The 14,183-nt window shown below is 29.8% G+C and overlaps 2 protein-coding genes across 3 annotated transcripts in view; one reads left to right on the top strand and one right to left on the bottom strand.

Annotated features, from left to right (window-relative positions):
• LOC100168003 (thioredoxin, mitochondrial) overlaps positions 1 to 2,518 on the bottom strand; it is a 6,846-nt gene extending 4,328 nt beyond the window's left edge. For both annotated transcript variants that reach the window (XM_016804999.2, XM_001951091.5), the window contains exon 1: positions 2,140 to 2,518. The gene's annotated coding sequence lies outside the window, so the exon portion shown is untranslated. The remainder of the gene's footprint in view (positions 1 to 2,139) is intronic.
• Positions 2,519 to 2,823: 305 nt separating this feature from the next.
• LOC100165969 (importin-5) lies at positions 2,824 to 12,358 on the top strand. The gene is made up of 19 exons (XM_008185604.3): positions 2,824 to 3,455; positions 4,468 to 4,617; positions 4,681 to 4,907; positions 4,980 to 5,073; positions 5,140 to 5,244; positions 5,301 to 5,426; positions 5,483 to 5,694; positions 5,779 to 5,901; positions 5,989 to 6,097; positions 6,157 to 6,310; positions 6,536 to 6,867; positions 6,935 to 7,064; positions 7,120 to 7,485; positions 9,365 to 9,477; positions 9,560 to 9,700; positions 9,774 to 9,923; positions 9,991 to 10,361; positions 10,420 to 10,639; positions 11,618 to 12,358. Exons 1-19 carry the CDS (start codon positions 3,369 to 3,371, stop codon positions 11,705 to 11,707), a joined length of 3,300 nt encoding a protein of 1,099 aa, XP_008183826.1. The 5' UTR covers positions 2,824 to 3,368; the 3' UTR covers positions 11,708 to 12,358.
• The last annotated feature ends 1,825 nt before the right edge of the window (positions 12,359 to 14,183 follow it).

The following is a 14,183-nucleotide window of genomic DNA, read 5'->3' as shown; positions in this document are numbered from 1 at the left end:
CGCGCCTGATATACCTACCATATATATTATACGCAATACGCCTATATGAAATATTTGTATGAAGTATACTATGAACTATAAATGTAACATACAAATGTTTATAAAAATGATTATCTATATTATATAATCATATTAGATAATTGTTTTTTTTATTATAACTAAATCACGCCATCACGGTACCCAGTGGCGTGGCGAACTTCATTAACTTATGAGGCACAATAATTTATATTAGTAATTATTATAGACACTATTATATATAAATAATTACGTATTTACGTAAATGATAACTGAGTAGAATGATCGGCTTAGTCTTAGTGTGTACTTAATAAATTATTTACTATATGTGAAATGTTCCTAGTCTCCAGGACACCCACCACCCTTTAAGCTGAGGCACGTGCCTCATATAAAGTACTTCGTCACGCCACTGACGGTACCTATCTGTTTTGACTTTTGGGTCATAGTCAACCTGACGTATATATGTTTAAATGTTTTGATTCTCCTTAAAGTTATACATAAACTTGAGTTAAACTCGTACAAGGTACATCCACTATTGCTATAGCCTATAGGTATTAAATATTAATATACGGTGTGTAATCGCTAATTGAGAACACTCAATATCTTTGAGTAAGGTAATGAAGTTTGAACTCTGTTTTCTATTTGGTTGTTATGACATAAAAATACACTTTTTGATGGTCTATGAATTTTTTTAACTTAATTAGACTTGCGCATGCGCATTACAACTTTTTTTTCTTAAACGACAATCACCTATTTTAACTACTATTTTTTTTTGCCTAATTTTTTAATGCATTTTGGTAGTTGAGCCAACTTTCTAAGTCCAAAATTGACCAAGTTACAGCCAATCAAAATACGCGGAATTTTCAGTTTTTTTCATTGTAATTCTGAAAATAATTGTTCTAAAATTTTTTACGATTGTTCATAGTCCACAAATTAAAGTGAAAATTATAATACCAAACGTTTAAATATCGTCTAAATTAATAGTAATGAAAATGTTAATCCTAAAAAATTTTAAAAAAGGTTTTAACTCCATTCTGTCAATTATTCAGGAGAAGTAAAACAAAAGTCAAAGTTATAGGAAACTGTCATATTGGGAGATTATAAAATATTATTTTATAATTTCTTTGGGATCGATAGAGATACGATCATTTTTGTGATCGATAGAGATAATGATTATTTATCGGAAATACTATCGGAGATACTATAGTATCTATATCCGTGATCGGAATACAGTCGTAACTGAAAAACGAAAAAAATCGAGTTAATACTCTTTTCGTTGGATGTATCGATATAATATTATAATTATTAAATAATAATGTTTAACACGCAGTGAACTCATGACAAGTTATGTTTCATTCAATAACTAGGAGGCGCTAAGAAGTGTATATTGCATATCTATAATTTTAGTCTATAATAACCCTTTCCCCGATGATAACGTAAATGTGCAATTAAGCGATATTGAATATACAATAATATAAATTATAATCGTATATTGTATTTAATTAAATAATTGAATTGTTTTCGGAATTTAGGGTGGTATGGCCCCCTTGGCCACCCTCCTAAAATCAGTCTTGTAAAGAATACTTTTATTTTGTATTCGGAATACATATTCGAATAAATGAGAATTAAGGTATCCGAATACATATTCGAATACTTTAAAAAGTATTCAAATACTATTAGAAAATTTTTTTCTCAACAAAAAGTCAGTTTTGAAAGGTTGGTAATTAACATTTATTAATTAATAATTAAAAATACATCATAACCATAAGTTATTTATAAATTTTAACCACATACGATACGGCCGATACGGGTCATACGGGATACAACACATTGGTGTTTATAAAAATAATCATATCATGGGCCAATATTATATTTCGTTCAAAGAATAAAATGTTCATGATTTATAAAATGTCTTATCACAAATTTAAAATTATTTTTCTGGTTCGGAAAAAAGTATTTTTTTAATGAATAAAAAATACAAATAAAATCATTCAGAATACGTATTTGAATACTTTAAAAAAAAAGTATTTACAATAGTATTTGAATACAAAAAAAGTATTAAAATACTTTTATTCAAATACATTTATCCGAATACTTCACAAGACTGCCTAAAACCATACTCACTATCGCGTCCGGTGAGAGAAGTAGGATGAGTCCTAGAGAGTGTAAGACCACCGTGGCCCGACAAAAATCTGTTCTTCTGTGCTTCACCAGGTCACCATAAGCAGAATCGGAATATTCTCTCACTGGACAGACTAAACTGTTAAGTAATATTATATTTATAATTTATATATTATTTTTCTTTCAATATCGAACATTTTATTGTATTGTATGAAACAGTAATATTCAATCGTGTCGCGCCAGTGTTAAAATACTTGGTTAAAATAGAAAAGTTCAAGTTTTCATAACACACCCCTTTGGGATACCTACACTGTTTTAGAGATATAAGAGTAGAGAGTAGTTATTATTATTATTTTAAGGAGTATAGGAAGAGTAAAACTAATACAATATACTATGACAATAGGTAGGTAATTGACAAAATAATTATTTTAATTTATTTTGTCATGGGGCATGAGTCATTTTATGAATCATGATATAATCAATTGAATATTGACCTTGGATCGGTGTTTATAATGTCATATTATTGCAATAAATTGCCAATTTCCAAGGGCGCAGCACGCCACACGCCGCACGCCTCAGTGCCACCATATATACGTATATACGTGCTGCACGCGTTATCAGCTGCAGTATAATATTATGATAAATATTAAATACGATAACCTTGATTCAGTTCAGCTCAGTGGTTATCAAAATCGCCAGACGGTTGCAGTGTGTACACTGTACAATTAATGTACAATGCTCGTTGAACATCATGGCGAGCCATTACTCAGTAGTCACACTGTAACGCACGTTGGACATCCCTGCACCGTTGCGATATGTGGTATTAACTATTATTCATACTAATTACTGGGTATAAGGTAAGGCACGAACGACATTATATTCGTAACCAAACCATCATTATCGTGGACTGTGGTCTCACATTTTTGTGCTCAACGCCTCGACCGCCAACGGGTTTGCAGCGTGTAGTAATAAAGGATAATCGAGAAACTATAGAATTCAGAATACGTAAGCGCACCGTTGGCTTTGCAGAACGAAAAACGCTTCTCGAATTCCTAACCAAATCCGGATTGGTGAAGTGAGGGTATTGCGTTTTAACCGGTAGCAACCGACTCGTGGTCGTCGTCATCCGCGCGCCGGCAACAGTACGCGCCAACGGGTGTCTGATCATCGATAACGAGTTTCGCAGCGCAGCAGCCACCGCAGGAACACGGAGTCTCATCGCTAACTGAACCATGGCCGAAGGCGACAACATGAGTGATTTCCATCAAATACTCACCAGTCTGCTGAGTACCGACAATAATGAGCGGCAAACCGCCGAGGTAAATTAACACTTCACTCTGGGTCAGTAATGGGCTGGGTGGTTGATAGTTCCTCATCGACCTTAAAAGATGTGCTAGTCGTCTCATCCCTTCTCACTCGTCTCTATTGATCTGATCTGTGTATTGTACAGTTTATCTATCCGTTCATCCATCAAACAATCAGAACTGATGTATAATGTATATGGTTTCCAAAACCATTATTGCTCTTAAACCGTGTAATGTTTCCACCCATGTTTGGCATTAGTACTGTGGTCTGTGGAACTCCCCAAAACGACTACTTGTTGATTTTAATTCAATTTAATTTGTGTTCCCTGATCAAATTATAAACGCTTACATTTTTTCATGGAGTTCTCTAATGTAACTTGTTATAAAGTGTATTACCAATCTGTTCACAGTTATGATTTAGTAGGAAATTTATAAATCATTTGTTTTGATTTTATTTCAATTTTATCTTTTTTTATTTAGAATAAAACATTATTCTACCAGAGTTTAAATGTTTAAGTTTCTAGATTAGAAGGTTGAAAGTTTAATTTAAGCTGAATTTCCACTAAACAGTTTCTTGCTGTATTCTATACCTATATCATTTACATGGGTAGCAAAATTTTGGCAACAAATTACCATATTCAACTCTACATTACATGGTAGGATTGTGGAAATTTAACTTGACTTTGTTTTAAATTTATTTTTGATGGTTAAATTATTTTCATTATAATATTAAAACGTTTCCTCTTAATATTAAATCAATCCAAACTTGTTTCAATATACCTACATACTTAAATTATCCCATTATATTTTATCTCTTAATTAATTGTAGGTATGCTTAAATATGTAACAGAGTTAGTTACAGTTACAATTAGTATTAACTAGTTAGGTTAGGATTAGGTGCCTATTAAGTATTAGCACTATGGTTATATTACCTAAGTTATATGTATTTATAGTATATTTAAAATTTAGTACCTATTTGTTTTGTTATTTTATACATGAGTTATACCTAACCAATTTTTTTTTTTAGGAGACTTATCAATCTTTACCTCTAGAATCAAAAGTATCATATTTGTTTAATGCTGTGCAAAATCAAGCTGGTGATGCAGATGAAAAACAAGTGGCAGCTGTAATGTTGCGCAGACTCATGGCCAATGATTTCTTGGAATTTTTTCCTAATGTTAGTTCTTAGTTTACTTTCATCTATAAATTTAATTGTTTTTTAACTGACTTATTATTTTAGTTATCACCTGAAAATCAGAAACAGTTCAAAGACAATTTGTTGTTAAGTGTCAATAACGAAAAAAATGACTTGTTACGTAGAAGAATGTGTGATGTTGCTTCTGAAGTAGCTAGAAATCAGCTGGATGATGATGGTAATAACAGCTGGCCAGAATTTTTGAATTTCCTGTTTCAATGTGCTAATTCGCCTTCAAATGATATGAAAGATTCTGCACTTAGAATGTTCACGTTAGTAAAGCATTTGAGGCACTTAAATTAAACTTACTCTTTTTAAATCATTTTTTTTTTTATATATATTAGAAATGTACCTGGCGTTTTTGGTAATCAACAGTCAAACTATTTGGTTGTGATAAAACAAATGCTCCACCAATCATTAAATGTACCTGACACAAATGTAAATATTATTATCTTTTAGTTAAATATTAATATTACCTATTAATTTTTATTAATTATGTTAAAGGTTCAAGTACAAGCTGTTAAAGCAATTTGTGCTTTCATATTACACCATGACAAAGTTATAGAAATCCAAAAACAATTTACTGATTTATTACCAAACATGATGAGAGTAAGACTTTTTATAAAACTAATGAAATAAAAAATTACTATATTTTGTTTTAATAGATAACAAATGAAAGCTTAATGACTGAAACAGATGATTCGTTGATTAAACTATTGGTTGATTTATCTGAAAATGCGCCAAAGTTTTTAAGATCTCAGTTGCCGAATATAGTAGAAATGTGTTTGAAGGTGATTTAGTTATTTTAAATAAATGCTGTTCAGATTTATATTGTCAACATTTTCAGTATCTCGGAAATGATGAGACAAGTGAATCATACCGCCAGATGTGCCTTGAAGTAGTTGTTACATTAGCTGAAACAGCACCAGCAATGATGCGTAAAGAATCATCTAAGTATATTATACAGTTAGTTGGACAAGTGTTGGAACTCATGGCTACTGTGGAAGATGAAGATGATTGGGGTACTCAAGATGATCCAGATGAAACTGACCAAGAAAGGTAATACAACTTTTTATTGGCGATATAGTCATATAATTTTAATATTTAAAAGTATCTAATTTGGTGTTTATTATTTGTTTTAAGTATGAGTGTTATAGCTGAATCTGCGTTGGATAGACTGGCCTGTGGTCTTGGTGGTAAAACAATGCTGCCACATATATTAAGTAATGTGTCAACAATGTTGGCAAATCCAAATTGGAAGTATAGGTAAAAAATATAATAGTTAAGGTCTAACCTAACCTTGAAGGTTATATTTTATTTCTTTATATTTATCAAACAATTTTAATATTTTAGACATGCCGCTTTGATGGCAATATCAGCTGTGGGGGAAGGTTGTCATAAACAAATGTTGCCTATGCTCCCAGAAATTTTGGATGGAATTTTAACTTTTTTGCATGATCCAGTTAGTAATTTAATGTTACGATTTAAATCAATATTTTAATGTTATCATTATTTGTTTAGCATCCTAGAGTAAGATATTCAATGTGCAATGCTATTGGACAGATGGCAGCAGACTTTGCTCCAACTTTTCAAAAGAAATTCCATGACAAAATTGTGCCAGCTATATTACTGTTACTTGAAGATAATTTGAATCCTAGAGTTCAAGCACATGCAGGTAAATTATATTGTTGATTAATCTAAGTATTTATTTGAATTAATTTCTAGGTTTTTTAAAAATGTTAATTATTACTTTTATTATTGAATATGCCTTGCACAACTATTTTAATTACAATTCCTTTTGATATAATGAATATAATGACGCATTAACTTCTTTATTTTATTTTAAGGTATCAGATTTATCAATTTTTTTATGAATTTTTGATTATTAAATTATTTTTAGGAGCTGCTCTTGTAAACTTTTGTGAAGATTGTCCTAAAAAAACCCTTTTATCTTACATGGATCTGATTATGGTAAAACTTGAAAGTATATTACAAGCTCGTATTGCTGATCTCGTGGAAGGTGGTGGTAGACGACTAGTGTTAGAGCAAATGGTAACCACCATCGCATCTGTGGCTGACACATGTGAAGGAGATTTTGTTAAGTTTTATGACCACCTTATGCCATGTTTAAAAGAAATTATTCGTAATGCTGTTGCTCCTGAATTAAAGCTGTTAAGAGGCAAAACAATAGAATGTGTTAGCTTAATAGGTTTGGCTGTTGGTCAAGAGAAAGTAAGTTAATTAAAAATGATTACCTATGTATTTGATTAATTTTTGTAAAATTGTGTTTTATTCATAGTTTTTGGTGGATGCTAGTGATGTAATGGATTTAATGTTGGCAACACATAACAAAGATGAAAAACTCTTAGAAGATGATCCACAAACTTCATACTTGATATCATCTTGGGCTCGAATGTGTAAAGTCATGGGTATGTGTTGTTAAATCCAATGCGTTTTAAATATTAATAAAGATTTGTTTTATAGGTCCAAAATTCGAACAGTATCTACCTTTGGTTATCGGTCCAGTTATGGCTGCTGCTTCACTGAAACCTGAAGTTGCGTTGCTGGATAATGATGACATGAGTAATATGACTGACAATAGTGAATGGCAGTTTGTACCTTTAGGAGAGCAACAAAACTTTGGTATTAGAACTTCAGGTCTAGAAGACAAAGCATCAGCTTGTGAGATGCTTGTTTGTTATGCACGAGAATTGAAAACTGGGTTTGCGCCCTATGCAGAAGATGTTGTTAAACTTATGGTGCCATTATTGAAATTTTATTTTCACGATAATGTTCGAATTGCTGCAGCGCAAAGTATGCCTAGTCTTTTGGAGTGCGCAGAAACTAGAGGTATGTAAAAATATTTAATCAAGTGCTGCTACACTTATTTTTTCTGTTTGTCTGATATACACAATAGATCGGAGCTTAGTTAAGTCTTCTCTAGAAGATGTACACAAAATTCTCCTTCCCATTTTTTGTTAATGTGAAAAAATTATTTCGGTTAATTTTTCTCATGTTTTCATGATTGAAAAATTGAAATAGAGTAGATTTATTGTTTTTTTAATTAATTTATTGCATTAATAATAAACATTTGTTATACTTTGATTGTTAACATCATATAGTCTATAAAAAATGTTCTTGCAAAATTTACTTTTTGATAGTTATTTAATTATATTTTCTGAATGTTTAAAACTTTCTCGAAGGTAGATTATAATATTTAATTAAATTTCATACTAAAAAGGTTATTACTTATTAGTAATAATAATAAACTCAGAAACATGTTTTGATAGCACTATTAGAATCTATTTTACCAGCGATTCTTAACCCTTTCATATAAGCTTAAAAATACTCTGCAGCACGGTTCTCCTTGAGTTATTAACTAAAATAATATTATTCATGAATACTATTTAGAGGATTTTAGCGTATTTGTTTTCTTTCCCAGACCCCCCCCCCTCGCTTAACATAAATAAAATACATCATGAAAAAGTTTTTTTTATTAAATTAGTTATCTTTGAGAAAAATTACCCATAAAAAAATTATAAATATAATATTATTGAGGTTTTAATATGTTGGCTTTATATTTTATTTTTATTTTGCTACATTCAAAGTGGATTCCATGGAACGAGAGGGAGGGAAGATATTAAAATATTCAAAAAGCAAATTTTTTTTTTTGAAATTAGGCCTAATAACATTAAATATATATATGGCAAACATTAGGAAAGGGGGAAATTGATCCCCCTCAGGAATGTGCTTAGTTTCAAGGCTAAAAACATAAAAAGCAACTTGTTCTACATAGACCTTATGTTAGGTAGATACTTATTTTATGTCCCCAGACTTACCATTTCATCAGGGCCTCAAAATCTTAGTTTCGTACTTATCATTGGTTAGGTTATATTCTATTATGTATTTATCCTATTATTTGGGTTGTTTAAAAACAGGCGGGGATATAACAAACCAGTACCAAACAATCGATATGTCAGATCCTCATAAATATTATTCCCTATAATTTTGTAATCTATAATTTTACTCTAAGAGTACTTAAAAAAATGATTATGCAATATGCATGAATGTATTTTGTCTACTGTACGCGTGGGCTAGAGATTGAAAAACAAACAGTTTGTTTAGGTCCTCTTGATATATTTTCTAAAAATTTACTTAAGAGGATGCTACACAGACATATTTTGTTATCTTACTAGAGTGTAACATAGTATTTAAAAATTAAAGAGAATTGTTGTCTTATAAAATTAAAGGTAAGAAAATCATCTAGGGCATCTCATAGGCTTTTTGTTATATTTTAAGGTGTACCTACAAACAAATTTAAATTTTAAAATACTCATAACTCGCTTTAAAATAAAAATATTATAAAAAGCCTATAAGATGCATTCCCTAGAGCCTAGATAGTTTTAGCTTTAATTTTTTTAAGAAATATTTGCTATGTTAGGCATTTGTAAGACTGAGACAACAAATGTCTGTGTAGCGTCCTCTTAAATATTTACTATTTATTTTTAATATTATATTATATTAAGTTATACCGATATGTATTTATTATTTAAACCCATAAGGAATTTTTAGTTTTTAATGTGTAATATATGAGAAAATGAATTTCTCTATTTAAAGTTTAGATATGAGTTGTCAAGCAAATAAAAAATAATAAGTTATCAAGTAAATGTGTTTTATCCTCTTCATAATTTTTTATTTATATTGATAAATTATTTTGTTTATAACATAGGACCAGAATATTTGCAACACATGTGGGGTTATATTTGTCCCGAACTTTTGCAAGCTATTGAATCTGAACCAGAACCAGATGTTAGTGCTGAGATGTATGATGCATTAGGAAAAGTAAATAATTTAAAATAATAATTGTAATTTAATATTTTTCATTTGTTATATTTTTTTATAATTTTATAAATGTAATGTTTAGTGCATAGAATTATTGGGAACAGGATGCTTGTCAGACAAATGGATGAAAGATCTATTGCATACTTTGGAAAAAAATTTAACTTCTCATTTTGAAAATGAACTTCAACGCTTTGAAAGACGTAAAGATGAAGATTATGATGAGGTACGAATTGATGAGATTAACAGTTGTTAATTTTTTATTGGGACCTTTTAATATAATTTGTGTGTATTCTTAGGTTGTTGAAGAAAGACTAGCTTTGGAAGATACTGATGACGTCTACAAATTAAGCAAAATGACCGACATTATGCATGCTCTCTTTGTCACTTTTAAAACGGACTTCTTTCAATATTTTGATCTTATTGTACATCAATTTGCTAAATTATTGGTAAGGTTTTACAACGTTCACTTATTTTATATATTTTATAACTTCTTTAATATCATAACATTTATAGGATACTGATAAGAGTGCATCTGATCATCAGTGGGGTCTTTGTGTCTTCGATGACCTTATTGAATTTTGTGGGCCTGGTTGTGCTAAATATCAAGAATATTTCTTACGGCCTATGGTTGCTTATGTCACGGATATTAACAGTGAAGTTCGCCAAGCAGCTATTTATGGTTGTGGAGTGCTAGGGATGTGTGGAGGACCTAGTTTTGCTGGTGTGTGTGCTGAGATTATGCCATTCCTTCTACAGGTGATCAATAGCAATGAAGCCCGATCTGCTGATAACATAAGCGCAACTGAAAATGCCATATCGGCCATTGCCAAAATATTAGAATATAACAGTTCAGCCGTTAATGTTAATGAGATATTACCTCTCTGGTAAGACTAAATCAATAGTTTTAAAATTTTGATTGAAATAACATAAAAATATTTTTAGGCTGTGCCATTTACCTGTATCTGAAGATACTGACGAAGCTCCATTTGTATACGGGTACTTGTGTAAACTCATCGAAAGTCACCATCCCTTGGTATTAGGACAAAACAATTCTAATATTCCTAGTTTAATAAGGATTATTGCAGAAGCATTTTTAAGAGATGCAATTGACAGAACACATACTGTTGCCCAACGAATGATTATGATTGTTAGAGGAATACAGGTAATTAAAGTATTTTATGTTTACTTGAGATATTATAAAAATTATACTGGCTTAGAGTAAAAAAAAATATGAGTATATTTTGAAGAAAGAAGTCATCTAATAGTAACACTTTCAAATATAATATATAATATGTATATATTTTTTTATTATAGTTTACCAATTTTTGTTGCTTGTGTTAAAGAAAACACCACCACCGCCTTTACTCTTTTAAGAGCCATTCTTGCAATGTCCGGTTAAGTTTTGGATAACGCTAACCATCAGAATTTCTTTTGTGTTACCGATAGAATCTGCTGCATAGTCTTAAACGACATTTAATTGGACATTGTAAGAATGACATTTAGTGTTTAAATACTGTAAAAGTTTTGATAATACTAAAATCACTTCATTTTCATGGATAAAATAGTGGAGAATATCATCTAAGCTTTCTGGACATTTTTTGTTAGATTCAAAAATTAATTTATTAATATGTCTATGGATTCAATAGTCTTATTTTTTTTTAATTCAGGTATTTTTGGATCGTTTAATAAATTATAAAAAATTGCACGAAAAAAACGTGTTTTGATCAGCTGCCTGAGTAGTTCACTCTTAGATGGAACAGAGTATAGTCTTTATGTTTTAAACAATGATTATTTGTGAAAATAACGATACCTGTTTGCTGTTGTTAATCTTAGTAAATTCATAAAAAATATGCATTTTTCAAATTTTAAAAATTATTGTAATCTCACTTTGTACGGCTCTCGTATATTACATATTAATCAGTTGATTATAAATATTTATATTTAATATGAAAATACAAAAATAGATCAAATAATATATTTTAAATACATCTAAAATGATAGGTGGATATTAAATGCCTTATGGTATACCATACTATACTATTTATTTTGTAATGTGTAATGTTATGTTCATTATTGATATAAATACTGTGTAAATATTTGATTTTAATTAATTAATTAATTATTTATCATATGATTTTAGGCAAACCAAGAGGTATTTAATGCATCTTTAGCTGTATTGCATCCAGAACAGATGAAGATGTTACAAAGCCTTTTGATGACTAATAATTGATTTTCACATTTGACCGTTAATGTTTTATTTTTGTGACAAATTTGAATCTTTACTGTAACCCCCGCTTCTATTATTTTTAATTTATATCATCACTTGTTATTTTTTGTTATATAGTAACAAAATGAAATGGTTTGGAATGATGTATTAAAAATATTAAATTTTAATACTTTTAAAAATTGAAATTAAATTAATGTTTTAAACTATGCATGATTTAAATTGATATGTATTGTGCTACAACTTTTGTAATATACATTTTTTTTATATCTTATATGTCAGTATCATTGAAGATATTTTATACTCACAGTTTTATTTTATAATGTAAAATAATATTAAATGTATTTAATTATCAATTAATTACACATTGTTGTTTTATGCCGAATTAGAAAAGAAAATTGTACGCTAAGTTATTATTTTTCCCTAAGTTTTAGTAACATGTAACATTATTATTTTCTTTTAAGTTTTTACCAAAATGTCTATTTATGAGGGAAGATATCAAGTAACAACTGTTTTTCTTTTGCTTCTCTTTATGAGTGCATCACCATAGTATATTTTTTTCGGAAATGAAAACACTACTTTCAGTCTAATTTATTTATGCAATGTTGAGATATTTAAAAATATGAATAAATAAAAAAAACCATTTCTAAGACTAAAGTGGATGTTATCTTGTTTACTACTAATAATACTATAATACTATGCGATTGAATCAAATTGCACAATAATTTTATTTTAGAGTTAGTTAATGGTTTAAAAACATATTATTGTCATTGCTAATATCGTTTTTGAGTCAAAAGTCTTACTAATGTTGCTCACCGGCAGTATTAATGAATTCCAATTGCTGGAAATAATAAAGCAGCATTGATAATATTATTATTTATTATTATCGAATGTACAATTATTGTATATTTGATAATATGTGAAAAGTATTTAAATGTATTTTATAAAACAAAAATTGTTATCAAGTTCTAGAAATAGACTATAGTAAAAGTTATACCACTGTTGTCTGTTGTCTGAACCTTTTCCTGGAACTTAATTTTACTTTTTTTTTAATAAACAATACCTCATGGCCCATGGGTTGACTTAGTTTTGAGGCCTATTCACGAGTTCATTCATGGTTAACATTACAAAATATTTAAATGTACCTATTATTCTATCATTCTATATTCTGAGCTGAGCGAGAAGATATAATTTCACAAAGATACTTATATTGTGTTTTTTCAAATTTATTTTTATTTTTTGTGTGTATACAGTATACACGATAAGTACTCAAAATAACGCTTTGATTTTCAAATTTAGTATCTTTTTTGGTGGGAAAGTGAATTTAGTTGGTAATTTTAAAAGGATAAAATGGAAAATTCCTAGTAGTTTTCTAAAGTGGCAGGAAAATTGGGAATTTTTTTACGTAAAATGTAAGACCAGTATTTAACAGAATCGATTTTTTTTTTCGGCGTGACTCAAAAACGAATAACCGTAGATGGATGAATTTACCTATAGTACGGGCCACGAAAACGTGCGGATGATTCTAGTGCCTCCAGTGGCCCGTACTATAAATATTAGTATAAGCATTTTATATTTTTTTTATATTCCATACAATTTTTAAAATACTTTGACTCATTTCGAGTTATTTATAAGTTCATTCTATTTTTATTATTTTTTAAAAATTATTGTCGATTAAATTCTTTTGCTCGGTAAAAATCTTGAAAATTTAATAAAAGATTCCTCAAAATAGTTTGTCTACCTTAAACCAAAGAAAAAAGTTGAGCGGAAAGGAAATTACATTTTTTATGAGTATTTCAAGTTCAAAGAACGTAACCTAACAATTTTTCTTGGAGTGATTTTATTATTTTGTTGATAGTTGAGATTAGTACAGTAGTACTTATAACTTTTGGGGAAGTTGGTTCTTTAGGAAATAACGTTGTGTTTTTGTAACTTTATTCGAACCTATTACCTGAACTCTAAAGGGCCAATAAATTGGCTAAACACAGCGTAAAACAAAGGGAAAATACTTAAATACGGTGATTGGGGGATGGGGAAATCATTTGCCCCCCGGATCGGCCACTGTAAAGGGCCTTTAATTTTTAGTTGTGGCACTGGTTAATACGATATAATACATACCGTATTGTGATTTGTGACAGAATAGAAACAATATTGAATATTTAGAAATAAGTTTCACTGACCAATAACTACAATTAGTGCCGGCAGAAGGGGCATCTGCCCAGGGCCCCGCCATTTTGGGGCCCCGCGCCTTGTATGGTATTTGATAATTTGTAAGCTCATAATTTTGTTTTTCAAGTTCAAAATACAAGTCTTGGCTGGCCGTCTGCAGTTGCGGCTTGTGGCCTGTGGGTTTTTCATAATATAATAAACGAATGAGAGTAAAAATAAATTATAATGCCGACGTGCGACGGCGACGTCCAAAATAATCCGCTGGAAACAATTTAATTGGTTATGTGCACATCAATTCCATTAAACTGTATAT

Source organism: Acyrthosiphon pisum, chromosome A1 (assembly GCF_005508785.2).
Source record: "Acyrthosiphon pisum isolate AL4f chromosome A1, pea_aphid_22Mar2018_4r6ur, whole genome shotgun sequence".
In the NCBI taxonomy this organism is placed as follows: domain Eukaryota; kingdom Metazoa; phylum Arthropoda; class Insecta; order Hemiptera; family Aphididae; genus Acyrthosiphon; species Acyrthosiphon pisum.
The sequence above is the reverse complement of the archived record's forward strand: the minus strand, read 5'-3'. Positions and strand labels throughout refer to the sequence as shown.